Here is a 24,686-nt window from a genome sequence, read left to right as displayed (position 1 = left end):
TGACTGTGTCCACCAGCAGCCTCACCTGGGCTCTGGTCATATGGCAGCCATGAGGCATCTTCCCACAATGCTTTTCTACTCTGTGTGGGCGGATCTGTCCTGCCCCACATAGAATCTGCTGCTCACCAGCACCACCTCTGGTGATACTGCCACATAACACTAAAATATATATATATGCAAAAAAAGAGAGAGTGCACTCGTAAATAATAAGTAACAAACGTTTTACTGCACAACATATGCTCACATACATTGAAGTTTAAAAAGTTGATCTTAGCTGCAAATCTGATTCCACCATGTCTCAGGATACAGTCCGATCAGAAAGCCCGCTCCGGTACACAGCGGGTAACGTCAACCACGTCCACGTCACAGGCCACGCCCAACGCGTTTCGTCACTATCGACTTCGTGACGAAACGCGTTGGACGTGGCCTGTGACGTGGACGTGGTTGACGTTATCCGCTGTGTACCGGAGCGGGCTTTCTGATCGGGCTGTATCCTGAGACATGGTGGAATCAGACTGATTTGCAGCTAAGATCAACTTTTTAAACTTCAATGTATGTGAGCATATGTTGTGCAGTAAAATGTTTGTTACTTATTATTTACGAGTGCGCTCTCCCTTTGTTTGCATATTCCTGGAATCTTTTGCTCCGTGGCTGGAGACTGGGATGCAGCTGCACTTGATCTGATACAACTGACTAAATCTGGACACATTCTAATAGAGACTATTGCGCTTTTTGGACTTCATACATACACGCACATATATATATCTCAAATGTCCTGACTGACTCATCAGTACCCAGCCCAAACCGCTAAGAATGGATTTTTCGAAAATTTACTTCTAAAAGGGACTGAAAATGGCTAATAGGTTTCCTCCCCCTGTGCAATGTCCAGCCTGACTGAATTCTCAACTGTGCTGCAACCACTATGAGTCAAACACCAACTGTCATCCCAAGTGCTGCCAAACATCACTGGCAGTTGGTGTGGTTCCCCTATTTGAAGAGTGAGGAAAGGGAATGTGTTACTACATAGGTGTGAAAAAAAATGTGTTACAACAATAGTGAGAGGGGAATGTGTTACTATAAAGGTGAGGGAGGGGAATGTGTTACTACTAGAGATGTGCTTCGACCTCCATGTTTTGGTCTTGGATCTGGATTCATCTTCGTGTTTTGATTTTGCAAAACCACCCACACGTGTTTTGGATTTAGATCTGTATTTAAAAAAAAAAAAAAAAAACCAACAGCTAAAATTACATAATTTTGACCTGTTAGCATGCAATCCAAAACCTGAGTTTGGTTTTTAAATCAGAGTTCCGAACTGCGGAAAGATCCTAAAAGGGACTTTGTTCGACACAGAACCCCTACATTCGGGTTGTTGTCGGTTCTCGGAGAACTGGACCTACACATCTCTAGTTACTACAGAAGTGAGGGAGTGTAATGTTTTAGTACACAGGTAAGGGAGGGTGATGTCTTACTATAGCAGTAAGGGAGGGGATGCATTAATATATAGGTGAAGGAATAATGTGTTATTGCAGTGGTGTGATGGAAATGGAAACCGTATATATCCAAGGTCTACCCGAGTACATCAGCTAGTATATCATATATATGATATCTCTATCTATATATTGTGACAAAAGCACTGGTAAGGTTTAGCAACAGAAGATAGATTTGTCCCAGGTTTCTGACCTATATGCATTAAAGCCCCAGGAAAATGTCTGATTAAAAAAACAGACGTTATAATGTTTGGGCTTTAGTAAAAGCCGGATAAGGGTTCCTCGGGTTATGGATGGAGAGTGAGGGCGGGCCCCTCCATTAGGCTCATTTCGGATCTTCAGCCGGAGAACAGGCTAATTAGCACTTCCACCTGTAAAAGGCTGATAAAAGTGTCAGGGGTTTTAGTTAGTGTCTCACTACCTGGGGAAAGAAGCAGCAGGCCTGTTAGAAACATTATGATTTAATGACCGTGAGTACTGTGCATATGCCTATGTTTGTGGTAGGGCCATTAAGTCCTACCACTGATGAGAGATGGAATCTGTGTTTAGTTAGAACCCAGACGGGATAGGATTTTATTTAACGTTTTTCTTTTTGTGCACAATACACTAACTTTGGCTTATTTCACAGAAACCCTGGACTGTTGTGCAGTTTCCTGATTGCTGTGTGTTTGGAAGTGCCCATCTACCCCCAGGAGAGGGCAACCCTAACTTGATTTTTCTTTTTATTAGAATTTTATTGAATGAATAACAATTAACAAAAGACCTACACAGAGGTCTATATAAAATAAATAGCACAACAACTAACTAAACAGCGGACAAAAAAAAAAATACAGTTAGGACAAGTGAATGTCGATATCACAGCTCAGTTGTACTATAAAAAAAAAAAAAATGTTCATTCAAAGTTTGCCTTTCCAAGTAAACAGTAAGGTCAACATACCATTTCTGTCGGTATGATGGTAATCGTGAAACACTGAACATCCCTGGGCATGTCTGGGGTTTTCATATAATTAATTGGTCCGTTTGTCTGTCTGGTTATGCATTCGGTCACCCCTGCACTGATTTTGATGAAACCAATGCAAGGTGGTCCAGTTGGATTCTTGCCAGGTTTTAGGGGGGTAGTTAGGGTCCCAGTTGTGCCTCCCGTTGGTGTACACTGGGCAGAACTTTGACCCAGGGAGCCGGTCCTCCACTGGATGGATTTGGATGAAAACTTCATGGAGTGGTAACATTGGATCCCAGAAGACAAACTAGGGGGTTGAAGTCTCGGTTGGACCTCCCGTTGGTGTACGCTGGAAAGAACTTTGACCTGGGGATGCTGGGCAGAACTTTGGAGCAAATGCTGAGCCTTCCACTTAATGGATTTGGACGAAAACTTCACAGAGGGGTGGCAATTGATCTGGGTGCCTAATGGAGTGGTTGGGGTCCCGGTCAGACCTCACAACGGAGTGCGCCGAGCAGAACTTTGATCCAGGGAGCCTGTTCTGGCACAGTGGGCCTTCCACTGGATACATGTAATAAAACTTAACTTAATAACTTGAAGATTGAAACCTGGGCAACACGGTGGTGCCCTTATACTAAGGCTGACTCAAATAAACTGAATTTTCCTATACATCTCAAAAGGGGATGCAATTATAAGACCGGCAGCTCAATATCGACATCCGAATCCCATACCAAAGCCTATCTTATTCCCGACGCCTTAACGCCGAAGGACTCCAGACCAAACGAGGTAAGTCCGGGGCACCCTTAGCGTTAGCCACAGGGGGTGAGAAGACTTAGGTTTAGGGAACATAGCGGTGTTCGGGTTAGGTACCCCTGGGGGGGGGGGTTAGGGGTAGGCACCTCCCCGGTAGAGATAGGTTTCAGGTGTGGTAAGGGGGTGGGGGTTAGGCACCACTAAGGGAGGGTTAGGGTTGGAGGGGGGTACTCATCTGCCCTGTTGAGATCTTCTTCCATCGGGCTGTCGCCGTCGGATATAAACCGGCGGCTATTTAGCCGCCGGCACTTCATATCCATTCCTTCAAAAAGCTATTGGACGTACAGAGTTGAAATTTGGCATGGACTAGTAGAACTGCATGCCATATTTCAGGGCAGAAAACCCAAAAGTAACTGGGAGTAATCTAAAGTTTAAACTGACAGATTTTTTCTTCCACTTCCTGCTTGGTCAAAACTGCCACTTTTCTGTTTTAGTCTAGAAGGGATTTTTGGGAAGGCATAACTCAGGGTAGAGGATAAAGTAAGACTTGGAGTTTGTTTTGTTAGGTGGCTCTTGTTCCAGTGTAGTGCCTTTTGGGGTTTAGGTAATTGAGAAAGTTACAGTTTTTAAACTATTAGCCCACAAATGCCCCATTATAGAGACAGGGAATGTCAACTTGCTGCGCATGCTCAGTAGATGGCCTCCTGCAGAGGGTGTACAGTGGCTTCACCTGGGTGCACAAACATGGCTGGTGGTACGGGCATTAGCGATGGTGCAACCTGGATCCGAGAGGATTCAGTCCCTGCCAGCCATTCTGCAGAGTTCGCAGTAGTGCCAATTTCAAAAATGGCACCTCAGCTGCATTTTTTAAATTCAAGATGGCCACCGCAAGCCAATAATGGCTCGCAACGTCATAACCCCACCCCCTTGGCTGGCTTATATAAGCCAGCACGAGGCAGCGGCATGGCAGTCCGTCAGCGGGGAGGGAGCATGGAAGAACCCCTGAAGAAAGAAGATGGCCGAAGTCCTAGTGGGCGGCGGCCATTCAAAAGAGCTCAAAGGCTGCCGTCCGCTAGGTGAAGAGGACACCAGAAGCCCACTCACCAGATGAAGATGTCGGAAGCCCAGGGGAGGCAGCAAACATGTAAAAGAGCTTGAAGGCTGCCGCCTCCTCAGGTGAAGGTGCAGCAAAATAAAATTATTAAACCATTCGGTTTTATGTTTTTATTTTGAGATTTCTTTTTCAGGGGTACTACAGGTACCAGTGGGCCATTAATGCCCCACTTGCTGGTAGTTGTGGTTCTCCAAATACCAGCATGTGGGGGAGGCTTGCTGGGACCTGTAGTTTACCTTCGAAAGGCAATATTTTTACTTCTTTCTATGCACTACTCGTTTACATAATCAAACAAAAAAATATTGTTTTCTTATATTGTTGAAAGTATAATTCAGTGTGCTGAGGAACAATAGGGGATTAAACCCCCCTCCCTTTTCTACGTTTACATAAATCAACCTGGCACCCACAGCCCAGAGGTGTTGGGGAAAGCCCCAGGCTATCAGCCCAGGCCTGTGGTGCCCTGGAGAGGGGGACCCCTTTATTGGAGGGGGTACCCACCTTCCCAGGGATCCCTGGCCTGGGCTGACTAGTGGTCAGGGGTGGCCGGGGGACCCGGTGAAAGTGTTCCCCTGGCTGTGGCACTACTCCCCCCACTAGAAAGGGTCCAGTGCTGGTTATGGATAATACAGGGGACCTCTACGCTTTTTGTCCCCTGTATTTCCAAAACCAGGACCAGTTTACTGAGCCCACTGCTGGTTGTGCTAAATGCAGAGGACCCCCACATCTTTTGTCCCCTCTATTTTCACAACCAGAACTGGCTGTCAAAAGCCATGTGCTGGTTGTGCTAAATACAGGGAACCCTTATGTCGTTTGTCTCCTGTATTTTCACAACCAGGACCGGCTGTGAAAAGCCCGGGGCTGGTTGTGCTTTAGGGTGGAGGGGAGGGGATACACGCCATTTAGAAAAAGAAAATTCACTTGTTTTCATTTTTTGTAATACAGATGCATGGACAGATCTTACTGATCCATCTGTGTCTTATTGATTTTTTTTTCAGATGCATGCCACACAAATCACGGATATCCCAACTGCGCAGCTCTATCTTCTGCTCAGACCAGTTGCATAGACTGCTTGTGCATATTCGAATGACCACACAATTCTGTGAATTAGCAGCTCCACAATTTTGTGAGTGACAGCAATCTCACTGAGAGCTGAATCTCCAGTTAACCACAGGGTGTGATGGCATACCACATTTGTATTGCACAAGGAATACGTCCATTAAGGAGTCAGGCTTAATTATCAGAATGTCATTGCTTTTTTGAGTTTGAGTGGCAGAAATTCAATAGGTTTTTGTGAAATTTCAGATCATGTCTAAGAAGCCCTAATAGGACACGTGAAACCGTAACTTTTTTTGTCTATGGAATTTATTTATATACTGTAAGTCCAAATAGGTGCACACTCACGTCTTCAGTACCAAATTGCTGGAGTGACTAACCCATAGGGAACTACATGAATCCTCTTCTTAAGAATATGTAGAAAAAGGGGTGCACTCAGTCTTCTAATAGCATTCCTTTATTGCATACCAGTAAAAATTTACAGCATTAGAATTCCGACGTTTCAGTCGTATACGTGGACCTTTGTCAAGGTTTATTATCAAGTGATGCATAGCACATATATATATACACCTATGTGTATAATCAAAAGACCACTCCCCCAATATTGACATCATCCTCATTATTAACAACATAATACATCCACATTATTGCATCTAAATACCAAGACACATCACTATTGTTGGTAGCCAATGTTGGTACATCACTAAAGCCAATAAAAATGTACTGACTTATGTCTCAGCTCAGCTATGGAACCAGCTGGCATGCGTATCACCTCCATCCACTTCCCGTGGTTTGGAATGCACTAGACTGGGTTGCCATGACAACCACTATGTAACTTTCTATTCACCGGGTGACTGTCAGCGCGCACACGCTGCCATTGCGATGCAACCCGAGTATTACTCTGTCAGAGCGCTATCCAGTAGCACTCATCTACATAAAACATCATCAGCCCATGTCTTAATGTGTCAGAGCGCCATTTAATAATGTCTAGACAATATAATTATAACACAGGGAAGTGATCCACTACATACATAGAATAAGCAGACTAACACAAAAATTAGCTCATTTAAAACATGCAAATTATAATCATACAATATAACACATACAGTATATCAAGGTAATAGACTCCACAGAAGAGCCAACCCACAAAAAATGCAATCCCAAAGAATATATTAAAACATGCAAAAATCTAAAAACAAATTATACCAATGTGCAGGTGGTACACCCCTGAACTAGATCCAGAGATCCTCAATCAAGAAACATGCCGAAATGCATGGCTTCGTTTAAGCCATGAGGATAGACAGAGTCCAGCTTATGTGTCCACATAGCCTCTTTCTGCAGCACTAACTTAGCACAGTCTCCTCCTCTCTTTGGCGGGGGCATCCAATCAATAATCATACATTTTAAATGATAAAGCATGGTGAGCTTCATGGAAATGCCTAGCCACAGGTCTATCGGAGGATCCAATGGACAACGCGTCTCTAATTGAGGATTTATGGTTAGCCATCCTTTCCCGAAAGGGGCAGATGGTTTTACCCACGTAATATAGAGAACACGGGCACATCAGGATATGCACCACATAGTCAGATGTACAAGTAACACTATGCCGAATTTGGATTTTGCGTCCTGTGTGTGGAGGATGGAAAAATTGAACAACCACCATGCTCCTACAAGTAGTGCAATTCACACACCGAAAACAACCAGGTTTAAGTTGATTTAACCATGTACGGGTTCCTTGTGATCTTTGCATAAGAATGTCCTCCAAATTCCGGCCACGTTTAAAGCTCAAAGGTTTTTCAGGTATTCACCCTTTCAGAACAGGATCTGTGGCAACCACATGCCAGTGTTCATGCACTGCATTAGGGACAATCGAACCAGCGAAAGTTGTAGTTATAACAAATGGGTTATAGGCATTTCTCTGTAGTTTTCAAGCTATATCCTCTTTCAAGAAAGCATTTTTAAGAGATTGGTAGATTATTTTTTAAAAGAGCCTGGATGATGACTTTGGTAGTTTTGGAGTGTATTGCGGTCGTTTGGTTTTCTGTAGAGTCTATAACCATATCCAGAATTAGTGGTAAGTATGGTAATATCCAGAAAATCAATCTGGACACTATCATATGTCATTGTGAATCTAAGGGGAGAATTCACTTGATTTAAGTACTCCAGCATTTCTAACAAAACATCTCCAGTGTTATTCCAAATCAAGAATACATAATCGATAAAAACCAATACTATCTCCAAACAGCGGGATCAGGTGGTTGCTTTCATAGGCATCCATGTAAAAGATTGGCATATGTTACTGCCCATCACTGTCCCAGCTGTCTGGAGATAGGAGTAGTCACCGTACCTAAAATAATTACATGTCAGAGTCAGTTCCATTAAAAATTCAATAGGCGGAGGTCCCACGTGCGAGTCAAGGAGGGCCATCCTCACTGCTGTCATACCCTCCACATGGGGGATCACCGTATATATAGAGACGACACGTCTAAGGCAGGGTTGCATAAAGAGCGGATTTAAAAAAAAAAACAGATTTATTTGATTTAAATCAGATTTTTGGGATTTAAATAGGATATTTTTTTTTTTTAAGTAAACTGTTCAATTTTAGATGTTTACACCTTGTTTTAGCAATTCATAAACAATTTTTGAGGTGAGAACAGTAACAAAATGAACACAGTAATAGAATACAAACAGTTGCATCATTTTCAGTTCCATGAGTAGTTGTACCTTCACTTCTTGAATTAAGATTTCCATCATCAGAATTTGAATGTGAAGCACATTTTTTGTAATGGTCTTTCATTCTTGCTACAAATCCTTGCATTACTTTACTGCATGTTTTACATTCTGCTTTGCATCCAGATTTACCAGGGACAGTCATTTTGTTGAAAGATAACCAAATGGCATCCAGTTCCCTGCCAGAAGTAGCCATACTTACTAACGGCTTGTGTCTGCTTGTTCAGACTTCAAAAGTGAAAGTGAAACTGAAGAGCCATGAGAATCCCAAAAGTGAAGAGTGAAACTGAAGAGCTATGGGGAATCCATTATTTTCCCCAGCTGAGCTATAAAAAAAAAATAAAAAAAAAAAAAAGGGGAAGGACTGCCCCACCTACACGTCGATCTCTTTTTAAGCAAAAGTTGTAGTTTAACGTTTTGATTTAAATTATGATTTAATCATGCAACCCTGGTCTAAGGTGACTAAAATACCATTCAAAACCATCGGTAAGGACCATATTTTATCTATCAAGTCCTGAGATAACTGTCAATCTTGGTGACACAGTTCTGCAAGAAACTACCCAGATGCTGAGCCACAGGGGCAAAAAGGGAATTGTGTGCCAAAATTATGGGCCACCGGGTGGTTGGTCCAAGGTTTTACATATCTTGGGCAATAAAGAATCGGACATATCAGATATTCAGTCTTCAAAAAACCAAACACTTCATCACTAATCCAACCATTACTCAAAGGCCCATCTAGATCTAAATCCAATCTGTTTTTAAACCCTGATACTGGATCTCCAGGTAGTAATCAGTATGTCCTAGTGTCTGAGAGCTGTATCATAGCTTCTCTATCATAATCCATAATATCATAATCCATGGTATCCAACACAACCTTTATTGGCTGTTCTAATTGTTACTCATTCATTATTTTTAAGGTCCCTTAACACCTTTGGAAAAGAAAGCCTTAAATTAGGTCTAATCCTCTGTTGTACTTTGAGAGAATCATGTATATTCTGATCTAACAATCTGGAGAACGTCTTAATGCTTTTTTTCATTTGATTATTTTTTTTTTTTTTTACAATTTTTCTTTTTTGTCCAGAATCAGTGGTATTGGTAGGATTGTGAAAACTAAATATATGGAGGGTTTGGTTTCACCTGAGCTACTTTAGAGTGCTGAACATGACCAGCTGGCCTTAACGGATGAGGATGCTGAACGTGTGCTACTTTGAGTAAATTACTTTGGTCAATTACCTGCTGAGTGCGCTTGATCTTCATCATAAAATCTTGCACTTAGAAAAGAGAGCGATAGGTCTGTTGCTCCACGGTCAGTTTTTATCTGATTATTATCGGAAAAACAAATACCGCAGGGTTTTAGATTGAAGAATATTCCCACGATTGGGAGGAACAAGCCCACCTTTTGCAGCAGATGGTGTTCAGTTCTTAAAAAAAATGTTCATTTGATTTGCCATTATTGGTTATTGAGGAGGTGGGGACAGATCTTAAAAAAAGTCAGACCCGAAATCTTAAATGTTAAACCAAAAGCGGTAATGGTACTACAGAGTGACAACACCGAACAATGGTTGGAAAAACTAAAACTGCAAGTTTACCGATATCATAAAGATCTGATAGCCTTTAAGAGAGCTAAACTTGAAAAAGTGAATAGGGACTAACAAGAACATCGGGTCTACCGTTGGCTAACGGGTAATGACAATACAACATATAGATTTAGAAACAGCAGACCTAGGAACACTCAGTTTCAGTTGGACAGCTGTACATAGTCTGATAGGGATTCCTCAGCCACCTTTGACACAAGTTAATACTCGCTCCCAACTTGACATCCCTTTAAACGTAGAAGGCCCCACCTGCAGCAGGGCAAATACAAGGGCAGGGAGAAAACAAACAAAAGCACAGAAGAATCGGTTATGAACTTTTCTTATGAATTAAGTGCGGCTGAAATGAGCCTCCTGTCAAAGGGCTTGACTTTAGTTCCCACTACCTACCACAATGACTTTAGGTGGTCTGTGGATAAATATAAACTTAACCGAAAAACAAGATTAAAAGAGGAGTTTAGTGATAGACCGAACATACAAACTAATAGGTTTAAGAAAAAGAGCTCCTTTGACCCACCTTCCCAAAACCCCAGCATTAAGACGTTCTCCAGATTGTTAGATCAGAGTATACATGATTTTTGGAGAAGACAGCCTTAAGTACTACCCGGCAACCGTGTGTTTGTTTTAGTGTATAGTGCCGCTGTCGGACGCGGTGGCAGGGGGGGGGGGGGGGCGCAGCTGCCCGCCGTCCAGGTCAGTGTGGTGCACACTGACCTGGACAGTGGGCAGCGGTGGAGATTTTGTGTAGAGTCTGACAATCTTTGGTCTTCAGTATTGTTTAATGGCAAGTGGTAGATATGAGGGGATTTTGAGGGTAAACAGGTTTCTATGAGCCATATGGTTGTGTTTGGGCTGAGGGAGTGGGAGTTGGACTGTCATGTGGGGAAACATGAAAAGGTGTTTTTCAGTACATCTGGGATCTAATCTAAAGGCATGCAACATATCTGCTTGAATGTATTGTTTTAATGTATTGCTTATATGAAGTGCACCCCTTTACGCAAGGTCCAAGGGACGCACATCCGGCCCTTGAAGTGTATCAAGATGTCCATCACTATTAGAAGGCATTGCAATGTGTTGACTTCATGATTGCTACGGTAACATCTGCAATTACTACCTACAGCTCAATCATTATTCGTTACCTGCTAAAATGTAAACATGTACACAAACATTTACTATAGTTTTCATTAAATATGGTTTCATTATTAATCAAGACAATACAACTATTTAAAATGCAGATTTGTTCTTCTCTCAGTAACATAATTAGACTGCAGTTCATGAAACAGCTTCTATAAAATGCTGTACGGAGTCTGTGAAAAATAGCTTATAACAAGTACAATTATCACAGCACCATTATTGCTGTATACATTTAATAAAAGCATAAATATAATTTACCTAAAATTAAGCCCACCATTGTACTTAAATATCCTGTTCCACTTCCAAGATTAAGGAAAGACAATCCTGGTTGAAGTTTTAATGCCTCCATAACTTCAGAATAGATGCAAGGTGCAGACAAATGTATATTTCCATGCTTCCAAGCCAGGTCTTTATAGGCATTGTCCCTGTATCCTTCCAGGTAATATTCCCCTCGATCAATTGCTCGGAATGCCTGTTCTACCTTTTCAGTACGTATATATTGTGCCTCCTTCAGGTTATCAATTAAATCATCATTGTCTTCCCCAGCGCTCACTGCTCCTCCCATGATATGTGAAAAGTATTAATTTATTTGGAAATACATTCGCCAATGAAAACAGAAAGTAACAAAAGATCACCAACTTGAGTCTGTTCCCCTCTAAGAGGTTGTCCGTTCACCTGCCATATGTATTCTGTGGAGGAAACAAAATGCAAAGGTTTGAGTTTCACGAATATAAATAGGGCAGCAGCAAATTACGAAGAGAGTACAATCATATGCGAATGATACATTGCAAATAGCTAGCTCAAAAGTCAATACATGTTAACAAGGAAAATTCATAAAGTTGCAGATTTTTTTTTCATCCATACCAGCACAGACATGTACAAAATCAAGTTCTATTAGCCACTTGCCTGGCACTAACACATTAAATGCGGCCGCAGCCAGGAGTGCATTAACTGACCACATCACATCTCATGCGTTAGTGCTGCCCTTCTGTGTGTAATGGAGGAAATCCATTCTGCACATGTGCAGAACAGATTTTCTCCTCCTCATCAGGCTCCGTGGAAGTGCTGCAACGGTCTGTGACCATCGACATCACTCCCAAAATCGCGCCATAGAATGCCATGCAAATATTGGAAGATAAAGTTACAATATTGGTTTTAACAATCATGAGGTTGTTAATAAGTCTACTTACAGAGATTTCTATTAATCTAACACGAAGGTGGGGGAAGGTGACATTAATGCAGTCTAGGAAATACAGCTAACAAGTAACAATACTTTGTGGTTCTTGCATCAGCATTAATCCACATTTCCAAAACAGCAAGATTCTAGACATAGGTTTTCATAACAGTCTGTACTTAAACCGTAATGCAGTTTTTTTTTTTTTTAAATACTCTCCCAGGATTGTCACACCCCCTTGCTTTTCACGCCGTTCGCTCTGCCCTGTGATTGGCCGTCCGGGGGAGCCGATGACGTGCTTCACGTCATTGTGGCCCCGCCCCCGGCTGCAAAATGCCTGCAATCTCTGCATTTTGTAGCGGGGGCGTGGCAGCGATGATGCAATCATGCAGTCCCGCCCCCAAATTCACATCCCGCCACCCTGCTCTGATAATCTGGCTGCCTCCTCCCAGAAAAAATAAAATAAAAATGAATTAGTGAACTTCACAGCTTTTAGATGAGTATAAATAACTCCTTCTGAGAATATTCGTTTTATAAATGTATCCTTTCAAATTACGTACACAGATTTTGGTATTATGGGGTCCATTCATCATCACTTAATTTAGAAATTAAGGATCAGGGCTATTCATTATAAAGGTAATGAAGGAGATATCAGATATCTCCTGCTTACGTTTCAGCCCAATCTGTTCTGCTGGACCTAAATTCATCAAGCTCAATATTTTCGGAGCTTGACTACGGGAGCCCTGTCCGGTTCCTTACCCTGAAAGCCAGGGCTTTGTGCGCCTGTGTGAAGTCCAGTTCACACAGGCGCTGTAGCACTACAGAGTCAGACTCAGCAGACAGCCGATTATCGGATCACTATCTCCGCACCTGAGCAATGTTGAATTGCTCCGGTGAATGTATCCACAGCTGCTACTCGTTGCGAGTTGGATACTTAATTATCAGGGACTGCCCAGCCCCAGATAATTAACATGATGAATGGACCCCTAAGGGTAACTAACTGCACCTCATCAGAGAAGGAGATCTAAACTTTCACCAACTTTAATGCTGGAGGAAACCATGCTTTTCTTGACCAAAAAATAAAAAATACTGCAATTACTTCTGCAATCTCTTTTTAGACTTTCGTTACCAGCCTTGGCATTAACGGAAGTGGATTGAAGACAAACTAGCCTAGTGTGAACTTCCAAGTTCCTGCAAGAGCATCTACTCTAGGCAACTTTCATTTCCCTGGATGTAGTATGTGTTCTCAGTCAGGAAGTCTGCAGTTATCTGGTTTTCCCCAGCTATAAAAAAAAACTGTAGGGATTGTGGCAAGCTACCCTTCCAATATACTGAAAGGCTTTTGTCCCTTCTCGGGATTCCGTGGTCCTGAGGAACGGTCCAAAAGACTCCATTTGAAAATTTTTTACCTCAATTAAAAATTGTTCCGAATCCATGACCAAGGAGCTTATTTATGGAGCAGCGGTTTTACCACAGGATTAAAAGTGGCAATTTTATCTGAAGATAAAACACGGCGTGTATATAAACCCTCTAGAATTACCCTGAAGCCCACTGTAGTTTTTTTTTTTTTACTAAAAGCAAGAAGAGAAAAATTCCTTTCCTTCTTTCTGCCAGTGAAATAACTGTTGTCTAGGAGTCTTGCCAAGATTCCCAAAATGGGCTGCCCTCTTTTTCTCACTCTTTCAGTTACTAAAAATTTGTCTGCTCTTGATCTGTCACAAACTCTGAGGAACAGCTATTCTTGCCAATCTGTCGAATCCAAAATGTCCCTGACTGATCTGCAGAACTTAAGTTCTGCCTACAGCCTGCCCAATCCGTTGTGACTGAAGTCACAACAGGGTGTAAATTTACATGCGCCCGCCCAGTTGAGCTGTCGATTACCGTACACACAGACCGCTCGTACACACAGCACAATGCCCCAATATATCTGCAGATATATTGGGCGTCGGCCATGCAACAGAGCCGACGTGATATGTTTGAATGAGGTCGTTCACAGACATATCGGTGTACACTGGCCGACGCACACACGATATATCGGCTGTTCTTTTGAACGGCCGATATGTCAGCCAGTGCGTACCCAGCTTTAAATCTGATTTAACAGTTAAACAATTCTGTGAAACATAGGAGAAACTGACTCCTGGAGGTATATTTACAAAAGTGCGGGTTGTCAGAAGTGGAGTTGTTGCCCATAGCAACCAATCATATTTTAGCTTTTATCTTCTAGAACAGGGATGGCCAACCCACAACTCTTTTGGTTCTAAGATGCGGCTCCCCCTACCACTGGAACTGGGAACGCTGGTCTCTGTAGCAATTGGAGACTAAAGATGCCTCTGATCGTTTCAGAGACTAGCGTTTGTCCTGAAAGTTCAAGGGAAATTGTTCAGCGATATCTTTGGTTGTGCAGATCGTACCGTGTGTATGCAGCTTTAGGGTAACAAAGAGCCAGATTTATTTAATAAATAACAAAATAACTCAAAGACCATTTTTTGCCTGATGAATGAGAAGACCATACTTGCCTACTTTTCAGGGAGATTGTGAAAGCAGCACCTATGAGTGTGACGGTAAAGTGGGCGTGTACTGCTACATCTGAGATGATTTCATAAAATGTTCTTACATCCAAATGTAAATGAGCCCCAGGCAGTTAGTAAGATCTACTTGTTGATGAAAACACACTGATACAAAATGCATGTAGCCATAGGGATCATTGTGCTTTATAAACAACAGAGGGAAATTATACTAATTATCCCATTTGAATGTATATATCTCTGTTTTGTTAATAAAACAGCTTCATAATAGGTGTAAGGTGGAATCAGGGAGATTGCTAGACTCTTCAGGGAGTCAGGGAGATTGCTACTATTTCAGAGAATCTCCCTGACAATGAGGAGTTGGCAAGCATGGATAAGACAAGCTCCTAATCTTCCTGCAACAGTTTGATTAGAATGTCATATACTCTATACTGTTGTATGACCTAACTCCTGGCACTATGCAATTCCATGTCTAATGACTTCTGGCTTGCCTCTGCTCCCCTCCTGACATCGAGACTTTTACCTTGTCGCATGCAACCCTACCCTCACTAACAATCTTATGCTTGTACTTTGTTCAGAGTAGAGTTACCCCATTGCACAAAAGCATGGTAGATGCCTAGATGCGGTACTCGCTGTTAGTTAGAACTTAGAAGTGTCCAAGCAAAGGGTCACTTCTTAATAAAACAGTGGTTTACAAAGCACTGCAAAAGCAAAATAACCACATAACACAATACATATTTTCTCAATGCTGACTTATTAAGAGAATATTGATTATTTAGCTACAGTGAGGTCATAAAGTGAAAAAAACACCTTACTATAAAAAAGGACATTTCTATGGTACTAGAAAGGGAACAAATTATGACACATGTTTAGCTATCTCAAATAACTGCTAACTATGAGCATGTCTACCACTGCATGGGCATAAAACTTGCTATATTTCTTTAGCATGTATATCTGACATCACAAATCTTTACAATAATGTTGACATTGTAAAACATAAATCCAGTAATGTGAAAACACTTCAGCAAAGACTGGAAATCTGTCACTTTACATCTAAAATGTACTTCAGGACACTTCAGGTCGTCTAATGGATAGAGGTCCCTTAAAAACTGAACGTCTAGCTTTCAGTCCTTTAGGTCGCCAGATGCGCTGCCCGCAGTGAACGGCACTCACTGAACGTCTTTCAGTGCAGGATCCCAACCTCCTATCTCGGAACATGGGGAACCTGACGATCGTCGTCAGGTTGACCAGCATGTTCCGTAAATAGTCGGGGTCAGCAAGGACCCAGCGTGCACACATATCGCTGGTCCTTGCCGGCTATCCATTACACGATTTTGTGAACAAAGTCGTGTAATGGATAGGCCCCTTTACCGAATAGAGAGTAAGAGCAGAGAGTAATTAATTAACAAACAAATTAACTACAAAGAGCAACTAGGGCAGGGATTGCCAACCACGGTCCTCAAAGCAACAGTCCAGGTTTTAGGGATAGCCTTACTTGAGCAAAAGTGACTTAATTAGTACCTCAGTTATATTGATTTAACCATCTGTGCACAACCATGGATATCACTAAAACCAGGACTGTTAGTGTGCCTTGAGGATCGAGGTTGGGCATCACTGAACTAGGGCCTTACTGGCATCTACATATGGTGAAAGCCAAGTTGTAAATACATTAAATAGAAGCCCTTGAGAAATTTATATTACAGTAGGTGTACCCTAATAATGGGTATAGTTCCATTAAATATTTTATTTGGGAGCTTAGCTCAATAATGAACATTGTAGTACAGAAGGCTGTAATGTAAAGTCCCAAATTAGCAGCTTTAGTCTTTAGATGTGTTACCACATGGCTATACACAAGGTTTGGCTCATGATATTGGGTAAACCTGAGTGAATTGGTGCATTTAATTTTATTTTGCAGTCTGGCATAATAATAATAATAGCCAATCAGTGAGCTGGCTGTTGATTGACTGAGTCCTCTGTCTCTTAGCCAATCAACGGCCTGTTACAATGGTAGCGGCCGCTGATTGGCTGGCGGGGCTTCAAGTGCAGGAACACACGTGGGTCCTGTCACATATGGGGGCAGGGATGTATGTACATATAGCGCTGCTATGTCTGGTACAGGTTGCAGTTTGCTACTTTCTTACCCAAGGATGGCTACTGGAGAGGAGGACAGATTTTCACCTGGGATACCTACTGGACAAGAGGACCGACCAGCACCAGGGACAAGGTAAGTATGTAGAGTGAGTGCAGGTAAGTGCAAGTGCATGTGTAATAAAATAATAAGACATTCGGTGTGTATGCACATTCATTATTTTAATATTTATTTTACAGGGGGGAACTACAGACACCAGCGGGCCATTATTTTTAGGACCAGGGCCGGATCCAAGAACCTGCTGCTGGTTATGCTTGGGAGGGGGGAACCCACATCAGTTTAAAAAAAAAAAAAAGAAAATTTAACACTTTCAAAAAAAAAACTTTAAGAAGCATGCACAGATCATAGTGATGCTTCTACCAAACACCTGTTCCTCCCAAGCCATGGCGCCCAGTGAGGGACTTAAATGCATCGCACACTGGGCCTGATTCAGCAGTGATCTGATGGTCGGGAATCTGCACAGTCAGTGATTGATAAGTCTGCTGCTGTTTGGGGGCGGCAACGGCCTCAGTTTCCCGAGACAGAGGGGTGTCGCCGCTGTTGAGGTGGGGGGGGGGGGAGGTGAGGGAAAAGGCCAGGATCTACGCCGGCTGATTGAAATATCCTGGCCTCTTTCTCTCATCTGCGGCGGCCGGCTTGTGTGACCCGATGGGTCACTTAGCCGGCCAATGTTCAATGTTCTTGCAGATTATCCGACTCTGTGTTGTACAACGCAACTCGAATAAGTAATGCGTGCCTCCTGCTGCATTACCATAATTGTAAGGATAGAATTGCAAAGCTGAATCAGGCCCACAATCGTGATATTCTTTTTACAGTGGAAATCAAACAATATTCAGGATGGTCTTCCAACACTGTTGCAGAAGTTCCCACAAGTGTGTTGCACTTACAGGTTGTTTTGCTTTCACCCTTCTGTCTAGCTCATCCAAAATCAGCTGTATGGGGTTTAAGTCTGGAGACTGTGCATTAGTTGAAGTTTACCGTCTTGTTATTTTCCTCTAGGATAGTTCTGACATAGCCTAGAGGTGTGTTTTGGATCAATCTCTTGCAGCTGGGTGAACCCATGACCACCTATGTGTAGACTAGAGGGTTTTGCATTGCAAAATGCAATGGTAGACCTTTGGTTGAGGTTGCCAGTCAACCAAACCATCACGATTCCATCTCAATGTTTGACAGTTGGTATCAATGAGGATTATTTACTAAGACAAGCCGCTGCTTCCCGATGTGTTAAAGCCCAAAATGTAAAAGGGCAATGCTTTTAATAGCAAAACATGGGGTCTTTTGCCATTAACTCCACACGAACCATCCTTTTATGTACTCAACTGCGTACAAAAACCTTGTGTGATGAATCACTAGTTGTGCTCCATGGCCCAGACAAGCCTCCTTTTCATTGCTGCAGTACAGATGCAAGTTCTTAAACCAATTGTTCATAGCCAAAGGCATTTTTGATAACTCTGAAATTGACATTTATTTTCCAGTTTTTGCAAACCTAATCTTTTATTTTTAACTGCTAGCAGTTTTCCACTCACCTTTGCACTATTTCAAGTTATTCATTGGACTTGATTTGCTTACATTTTATTAAAAGCTGGAAAAATGGGGGTGTTCTAAAACTTTTGACTGGTAATGCATACTCCCAAAAGACTAGAGAAACCATGAGTAGAACTCACCCAGTTCATGAAACTTTCTCTTTAAAATTTTCCCTTGAAATATTATCAGGTGTCAATTTCCTAAAGATTACCTTCAGAGACTCACATTCTAAGGTAGCTCCTTCTGGGGCTTCTGCTTCTCGAAGTATATTTACAATATGCTGCAGGTCCAGCATCTGTTTTACCTTCCCATTAATAGTTTTCTTCTTGTTATAGCCCTACATTTCATATGTGTATCTTTATTTTAGAAGGTTTTTTTTACAATATTGTTTGATTTATATGTTATAGGTTTATTTTCTGTTTAGTGGAATAAATCAGTTTTATATTGAGATTTTGATATCTTATAGCCCGTAGACAGGGGATGATCAGACAACGATCAGATATCGAAGTCTGATCGTCCTGCATGTGCTGGATGTTCGATATACATGTTAAGTCTTTTTTGGAGGTTGAAGCAATAAGTCGATTATTGTGTAAAAAGTCAATGGTAATGATTTGGAAATTATTCTTTCTGGCAAACAAAAATAAGGCTTAAGGTCACTTCATTCTTGCACAATACAAACTTGCATAATGTTAATGAGCTGTTCTCCCCAAAAACCACAACGTCTCTCATGCCTAATAAGCCAGTCTCCTCAGCTACGGCAAAGTATAAAAACACCATGTTATGGCAAATATTTAAATTACCTCCCTAAAATACCTGCACACCCCTGTACTGACAGACTCACCCAATCTTCCTGGACCTCCTCATCTGGACAGCCAACTATACAGAAGGCCCTAGCAGTGACTGACAAAAATAATTTTCCCTTTCAAACCTGCAGCTATGCACACAACTGCAAATATCCAATAATACAAATACAGCGAAAGTGCTTTGTACCACTACTTGGAAGTACAAAGAAGCAGCTTTTAAAGTACAAACAACATCGCTCAGGGAAAACTAGCTAATTAAAGTTTGGTGGAAACGAATGAAGTATTTGGTGGAAACATGGAATTTGACACCAGAAGTGAGCATGTAGACACACCTAGGGCTTTATTAACAAAGAAAACCACAGCTTCCCGATGGGTTGGAAGTGAAATTTTAAATCTGCACTCGCAGCTAATGTAAAGGAGTCGGACTTCCCATACTTTTGATTTAACTGGGAAATCTGAGACCCTGAAATTGTTCATTCAGTATTTTACATTTTTAAGGTAAATATGGGGGTGTAGAACAGTTATAGGAACCAATTCCAAGTTCTGCTGTTAATGCTGCACTACCACTTGGAGGTTCCCCAATGCCCTGGGGTCTACTCTATGCAACAGTTATTTCAAAAGACCTCTGTGGTTAAGGTGCGTACACACGGTACGACTAAAATATACAATATGAACGATAACGATCATATAGTTATCATGCATTTTTCGCCCACCAACGACCTGTGATGTGCGGGCACGTATGGTCGATATCGACCACCTCCTGTGCATGCAGGCCAACCTGGTCGATGTCGACCAAGTTACTATAGGGACCCGCGATAGTTGGTGGGTTCATGGTGTACTGGATGATCGATATCGAACATCTAGCACACCAGGGAGATCGAACAACGATATCGTTCTCAATCGTCCCGTCTGTACGCACCGTTAATCTCACAGTTACGGTAGAAAACATCACTGTGCCAAATACTGATGTGGGGTCTGAGGACAAAGGAGAAGTCACAATCACTGCTGCTTCTCATATAACCCCACCCCCCTCCCCCTCTTTCTGCAGCCATTTAGGGAGTAAAACGTTTCATCACTTTTGGTAGTAGCTAATTAAATATGGGTGTATAAGGACTTCACACTACAGAAAGCAAGTATTGGTAGAAATTTTGGATAGGAGATATATATATATATATATATATATAGATAGATATAGATATAAAAAAAGGAGACAGATATGGGAAAACTAAAAAACAAATGGAGAACTTATGCCCAGGTCCTCAGGTGCACTTTAGCAAATGCATCTTATTTATGTCGTTCAGCAGTCAAAATCATTTTACAAAGATTATATGTAAGATAATATTGAATCAAAATTTACCAACATGTATTATGGTTTAGTGAAGGAAGTGTGCACTGTACAATACATTTTTAATCCTAAATACCAAATTCGCTGGTAGCTGAAAATGATTCAACACTTTGTAGTAGTTTTACCCCTTGTGGCAATAGCTAGTGTCAGTTGTAAGACCAAAGTTCGAGACAGTTTCTGAGTTGCAATTTTACATGGTTCCAGTGATAGAAAATGTCATACGAACATTCCCCTGTATTTTGAGTCGGATATATTGCATTGGTGCATACACACGATCAGATTTTCCTTCAGATTTGTACAATAACAATTTTAAAAATCGTTCAAATCTGAGGAAAAATCTGACGTTTGTCAGATGAACGATGACTGTTCCTGTTTGTCAGATAACGATATCCGACATCTGATGTGTTTGCAGTCAGATTTCATTCATTTTAATAGAGGCAAAAATAGTTTGTAGTTAATGAAATCGTTGGTAAAATCATTCATCGTTCGTAGTTAATCGTTCTTCTGACAGATCTGACCGTGTGTATGCACCATAACTGTGTTGCCCTCCACTTGCAAGAGTAGCTGTCATCACTATTATCTGCATTTGACTGGCCTCATTCTGACTGAAATGGGATGGATCTCTTCATCAGCTCACCTCAGAATAGCCTGCACCTGTGTTTACGACAACACACACCCTTTTGACGCTTAGCCTACATGCAAATGCTCTGTTGCCACCTAGTAACAGCCCCTCACATAGTGACAGAGGTGCGATCAACTCAGAATCACTACTAATTGCTCTAATGCTGGGTACACACTAGTCCAGGGGTAGCCATCCTCAGTCCTCGAGAGCTACTAACAGTTCACGTTTTCCAGACCACCTAGCTAGTGCACAGGTGGTCATTAGTCACTAATACATTTGAAAAGATCCACAGATGGAGCCAATTATTTCACTTGTGATTCTGTGAAAAGATCTGGAAAACATGCACTGTTGGTAGCTCTCGAGGACAAGAGTTGGGTACCCCTGCACTAGTCGATGTCGTCCGATCCAGCAGATCGAAGCAACATATCGGCACATCGTCTAGTGGCCTTGCAGCAGAGGTGTGGGGAGGGCTCACCTGAGTGTAGCAGAAAGGGGTCTTCTTTGCCTGCTAATGCAGGGCTAGTGTTCATCTTTCCAGCATGACCCAGTGGGGCAAATTTATCAAAACTTGCAGAGTGAATATGTATTATGTACCAACCAAACACCTCATTTCATTTTACAGGCAGAGTTTGAATAGGACAGTTCGAAGTCTATTGGTTGGTATTTTATCTCTCTCCAAGCTTTGCTAAAATATCTGCCAGTGTCATTTATCTTTCCTTACTAACAGCTCTATAAGACTATGGGCCTGATTCAGCAGGGAACACAGTTGGTAATACGCACACAATTGGCAGATTGTTGCGTACAGCGTATGCAACGCAGTGCGTGAACTAGACAGCGATTGGGACTGCAACTGCAGTGAATACGCAGACCTATCGCAGAGTGATTGACAGGAAGTGCCATTTGTGGGGGGCGACCGGGGTGATCAGCGTAACGCAGGTATGCCAGGGTGTTTGAAAGCTGTTGCAGGGGTGTACATAAAATAGCCACTGCGATGCCCTATGCAACCTGAGGCCTGATAGCGTGCATGGAAGTTAGCAATTACTGAGTAAGGTCGGAGCTTGTGCAAGTGTGTGTGAGGCTGCGATGGTACTCGATTGTACCGATGTTTTCGTAGCCTTCCTAAACATTACGTGTGTAAAGTGGGCGTCCTTATGTAGTGCAGGGGCAGCCTTGCTAAACATTACGTATGTAAGGTAAAGTGGGCGTCCTTATAGAGTGCAGCGGCAGCATTGCAATCACAATGGATTAGCTTACTATCGGCGTTCATCTGCATACGTAATAGCTATTGCATTCACAGTTGCGATCCATAATGAATCAGGTCCTATATACTACTGGATATAATGCACCTTCCCTATGGCTCTATTCGGCCAGTAGGTGGCGCTTTTGCAGTCTCCCATCCTCCACTGTTCTGCTTTTCGCTCAAACAAAAGGCTGCTGCTTAGTGTGCACTGTGCTCATCTGTCACACGCCTGGCTCAGCCTGCACTCCAGCACCCCTCGTATTTGTGGCAGTTTTGTTTTCTCCGTGCCCACATAATGATGCAATAGCTCCCTATATACACTACACACCTGATAAGTGGGTCACTGCGACATAATACAGTATTGGACACAGGTGCAGGCGAAAGTGACGCAGGAGGTAAAAGTCATGTGGCCCAGAAATCGCAGCGACTTTCCTCCGACTTCAGCAGTCTGTAATCTGTGCGGAGAGAAACGTGCGATGAACTGCAGAACAGGCCAGAGCGGCCCGCTGTAACCACACGACAGACACCAATCGGGCTATATAACAGCGTCACAGCCGCCGCCGGGTACCGGGAGAGAGCGATGGGGTAGAATAGGCACCTCCATATATTCCTACATCGGCACCGAGCCAGCGATAGCAGCTGCCTCCCCAACAACTCACCATGAGAGAGAGAGGCCGGGCAGCAGAGTACAGCGCGCCGTGTCCTGGTGCGGGGCGGGGAGAGGGGAGCCCGGTACCGGAGAGGCCTGTGCGTGCAGCCCGGACTCGTTATTTGTTGTGATGTGTGCGGTGCATTATGGGAGGAGGCGGTGAGGAACAGCTGAGAGGATGTAAACAGTGTAGCAACGTGACCGGCTACCGTGCTGACCAATCAGAGCCGCGACTGGTTGCGTTGACGTCAGCGGGTAGGCAGGGACTTTTTGTAATGCTATATATAGGATTTATATTATGTAGTGACGATGCCAGACCGAGCACTACACACGTATCCTATAGGCCAGGCCTGGCCAACTGTGGCTTTCCAGCTTACCCTGTCACAGTTTTAGCATTCCCTAATAGCAAAGCTGTGGCAGGGCATGCTGGGACTTGTAGTTTCACAAAAGCTGGAGAGCCACAGGTTGGCCAGGCCTGCAATAGGCTATATCTGTGTCACCTGGTAGCAGCACATACAGCATGCTTTGTAACTAGGATACTAGTGACTGTAATTGCACCTCGGGCTCCCTAGTCCTGCCAAGGCCTGTAACACAGGCTTGGTTAGAAAGTGCTAATGTGCTCTAACCCCCTCAGACATTTATCTGGATAACATAACTAAAAAGTAAAGAGCTGTTTGGTTGCTGTGGGCTAATTGTAGCTTTCAGCAAAATAGCCACAGTTGCTAACGCTGGGTTTTTTATTTGTCCCTAGAAATAGTTTATTTCTACTTCAGGGTCCATAGGGTATCCACAGGATACCTTGGGGTATAGGTGTGACGTCAGTCGCTGGGCACCATAGAGTTAAGCTTTTCAGCCTCCCAGGATGCACTAGGGTCCCCCTCCTATACCCCGCCACCGAGCCAAGGCACCTCAGTTTAGTTTGGTGCCCGGCCGGCGTCGGGTGCACCTGTCGGAGTGGGGGCTAGAAGAGCCCCTGAAGCTTTCTTCAGTGCAGCTGTGGCTGCACATCTGGATGTACAGCATGGACAGTCAGTCCTGACGTCCATGCTGTCTTCCCTACACCCCCGCCGGTACCAGAACGCCGGTACCGATCCGGGGATGCTGGTGAGCATCTGGGGTCACAGCTAGCGGTGACCCCAGATGTTCCGGACCATGGCCGGATTCAAGGGGGACAAAGGTAAGCAGCGAGGTCCCGCGGTGGGTCCCCGCTGGTCACATGGTCCTAAGTCCCCAGGCAGGGGGCTCCCTGGGGACTGGCTGCAGCGTGGAGCCAGGCGACCAACCTGCGCTTTCCACTACCCCCTGGGACAGCGGACCGCAGCAGAGCGGTAGCGCTGCGGCGTCCCAGGGGTTAAATGCATGCCAGGGGAGCGCGCCTTCCCTGTCTCACAGCCGGCGCCTCCCCCGCTGCACACAGCCCTCTCTGCATGCTGCCGACTGGTCCTGTGGCAGCGCTCCTCCCCCAGGGCAGCCTCCTCTCTGCTCCTCGGCGGCCATCTTCTCCAGAACGCATGGTGAACGCTGCTGGAAGCGCTGGACGGAAGCATCGTGGTCTGGGTCCCCCCGCATACCTCTCCTCCGCTGTGGCTCAGGTCTGTGTATGCAGCGCTGTGTCCTACCAGGCCCTGTGTCTGTGTAGTTGAGTGATCAGCGCTGTTAGTGCAGGAATTGTTATTTCTCTGCATTGTATGTGACTGTGCTAGCGCTGCCTGTAGCTTTTCTTCTCTAAACTGTCAGCTTTATTACTGTCCCTGTTCTTTCTGCTAAAGCCCTTGCGGTGCGGTGCTGCAGGGTGGTCTCTCGCCTATTTAATACTTAATTGGTGAGAGAGGTCACATACGTGGTGCCATCA

The 24,686-nt window shown here is 43.4% G+C and overlaps 1 protein-coding gene across 2 annotated transcripts in view; it reads right to left on the bottom strand.

Moving 5' to 3' along the window:
- The window catches only part of PCMTD1 (protein-L-isoaspartate (D-aspartate) O-methyltransferase domain containing 1), a 50,823-nt gene extending 27,801 nt beyond the window's left edge, over positions 1-23,022 (bottom strand). Inside the window, exons 1-2 of one of the 2 annotated variants that reach the window (XM_088469542.1) lie at positions 22,845-23,022; positions 11,062-11,492 (exon numbers count right to left, since the gene is read on the bottom strand). In XM_088469542.1, the coding sequence (XP_088325668.1) occupies positions 11,062-11,368 (307 nt within the window). In that variant the 5' untranslated portion in view covers positions 11,369-11,492; positions 22,845-23,022. The other variant, XM_088469543.1, reaches the window with a different exon arrangement.
- Between the last annotated feature and the right edge of the window lie 1,664 nt (positions 23,023-24,686).

Source organism: Taudactylus pleione, unplaced genomic scaffold (genome assembly GCF_031769625.1).
Source record: "Taudactylus pleione unplaced genomic scaffold, aTauple2 ptg000093l, whole genome shotgun sequence".
Classification (NCBI taxonomy): Eukaryota; Metazoa; Chordata; class Amphibia; order Anura; family Myobatrachidae; genus Taudactylus; species Taudactylus pleione.
This window is presented reverse-complemented; position numbering and strand designations above follow the sequence as displayed.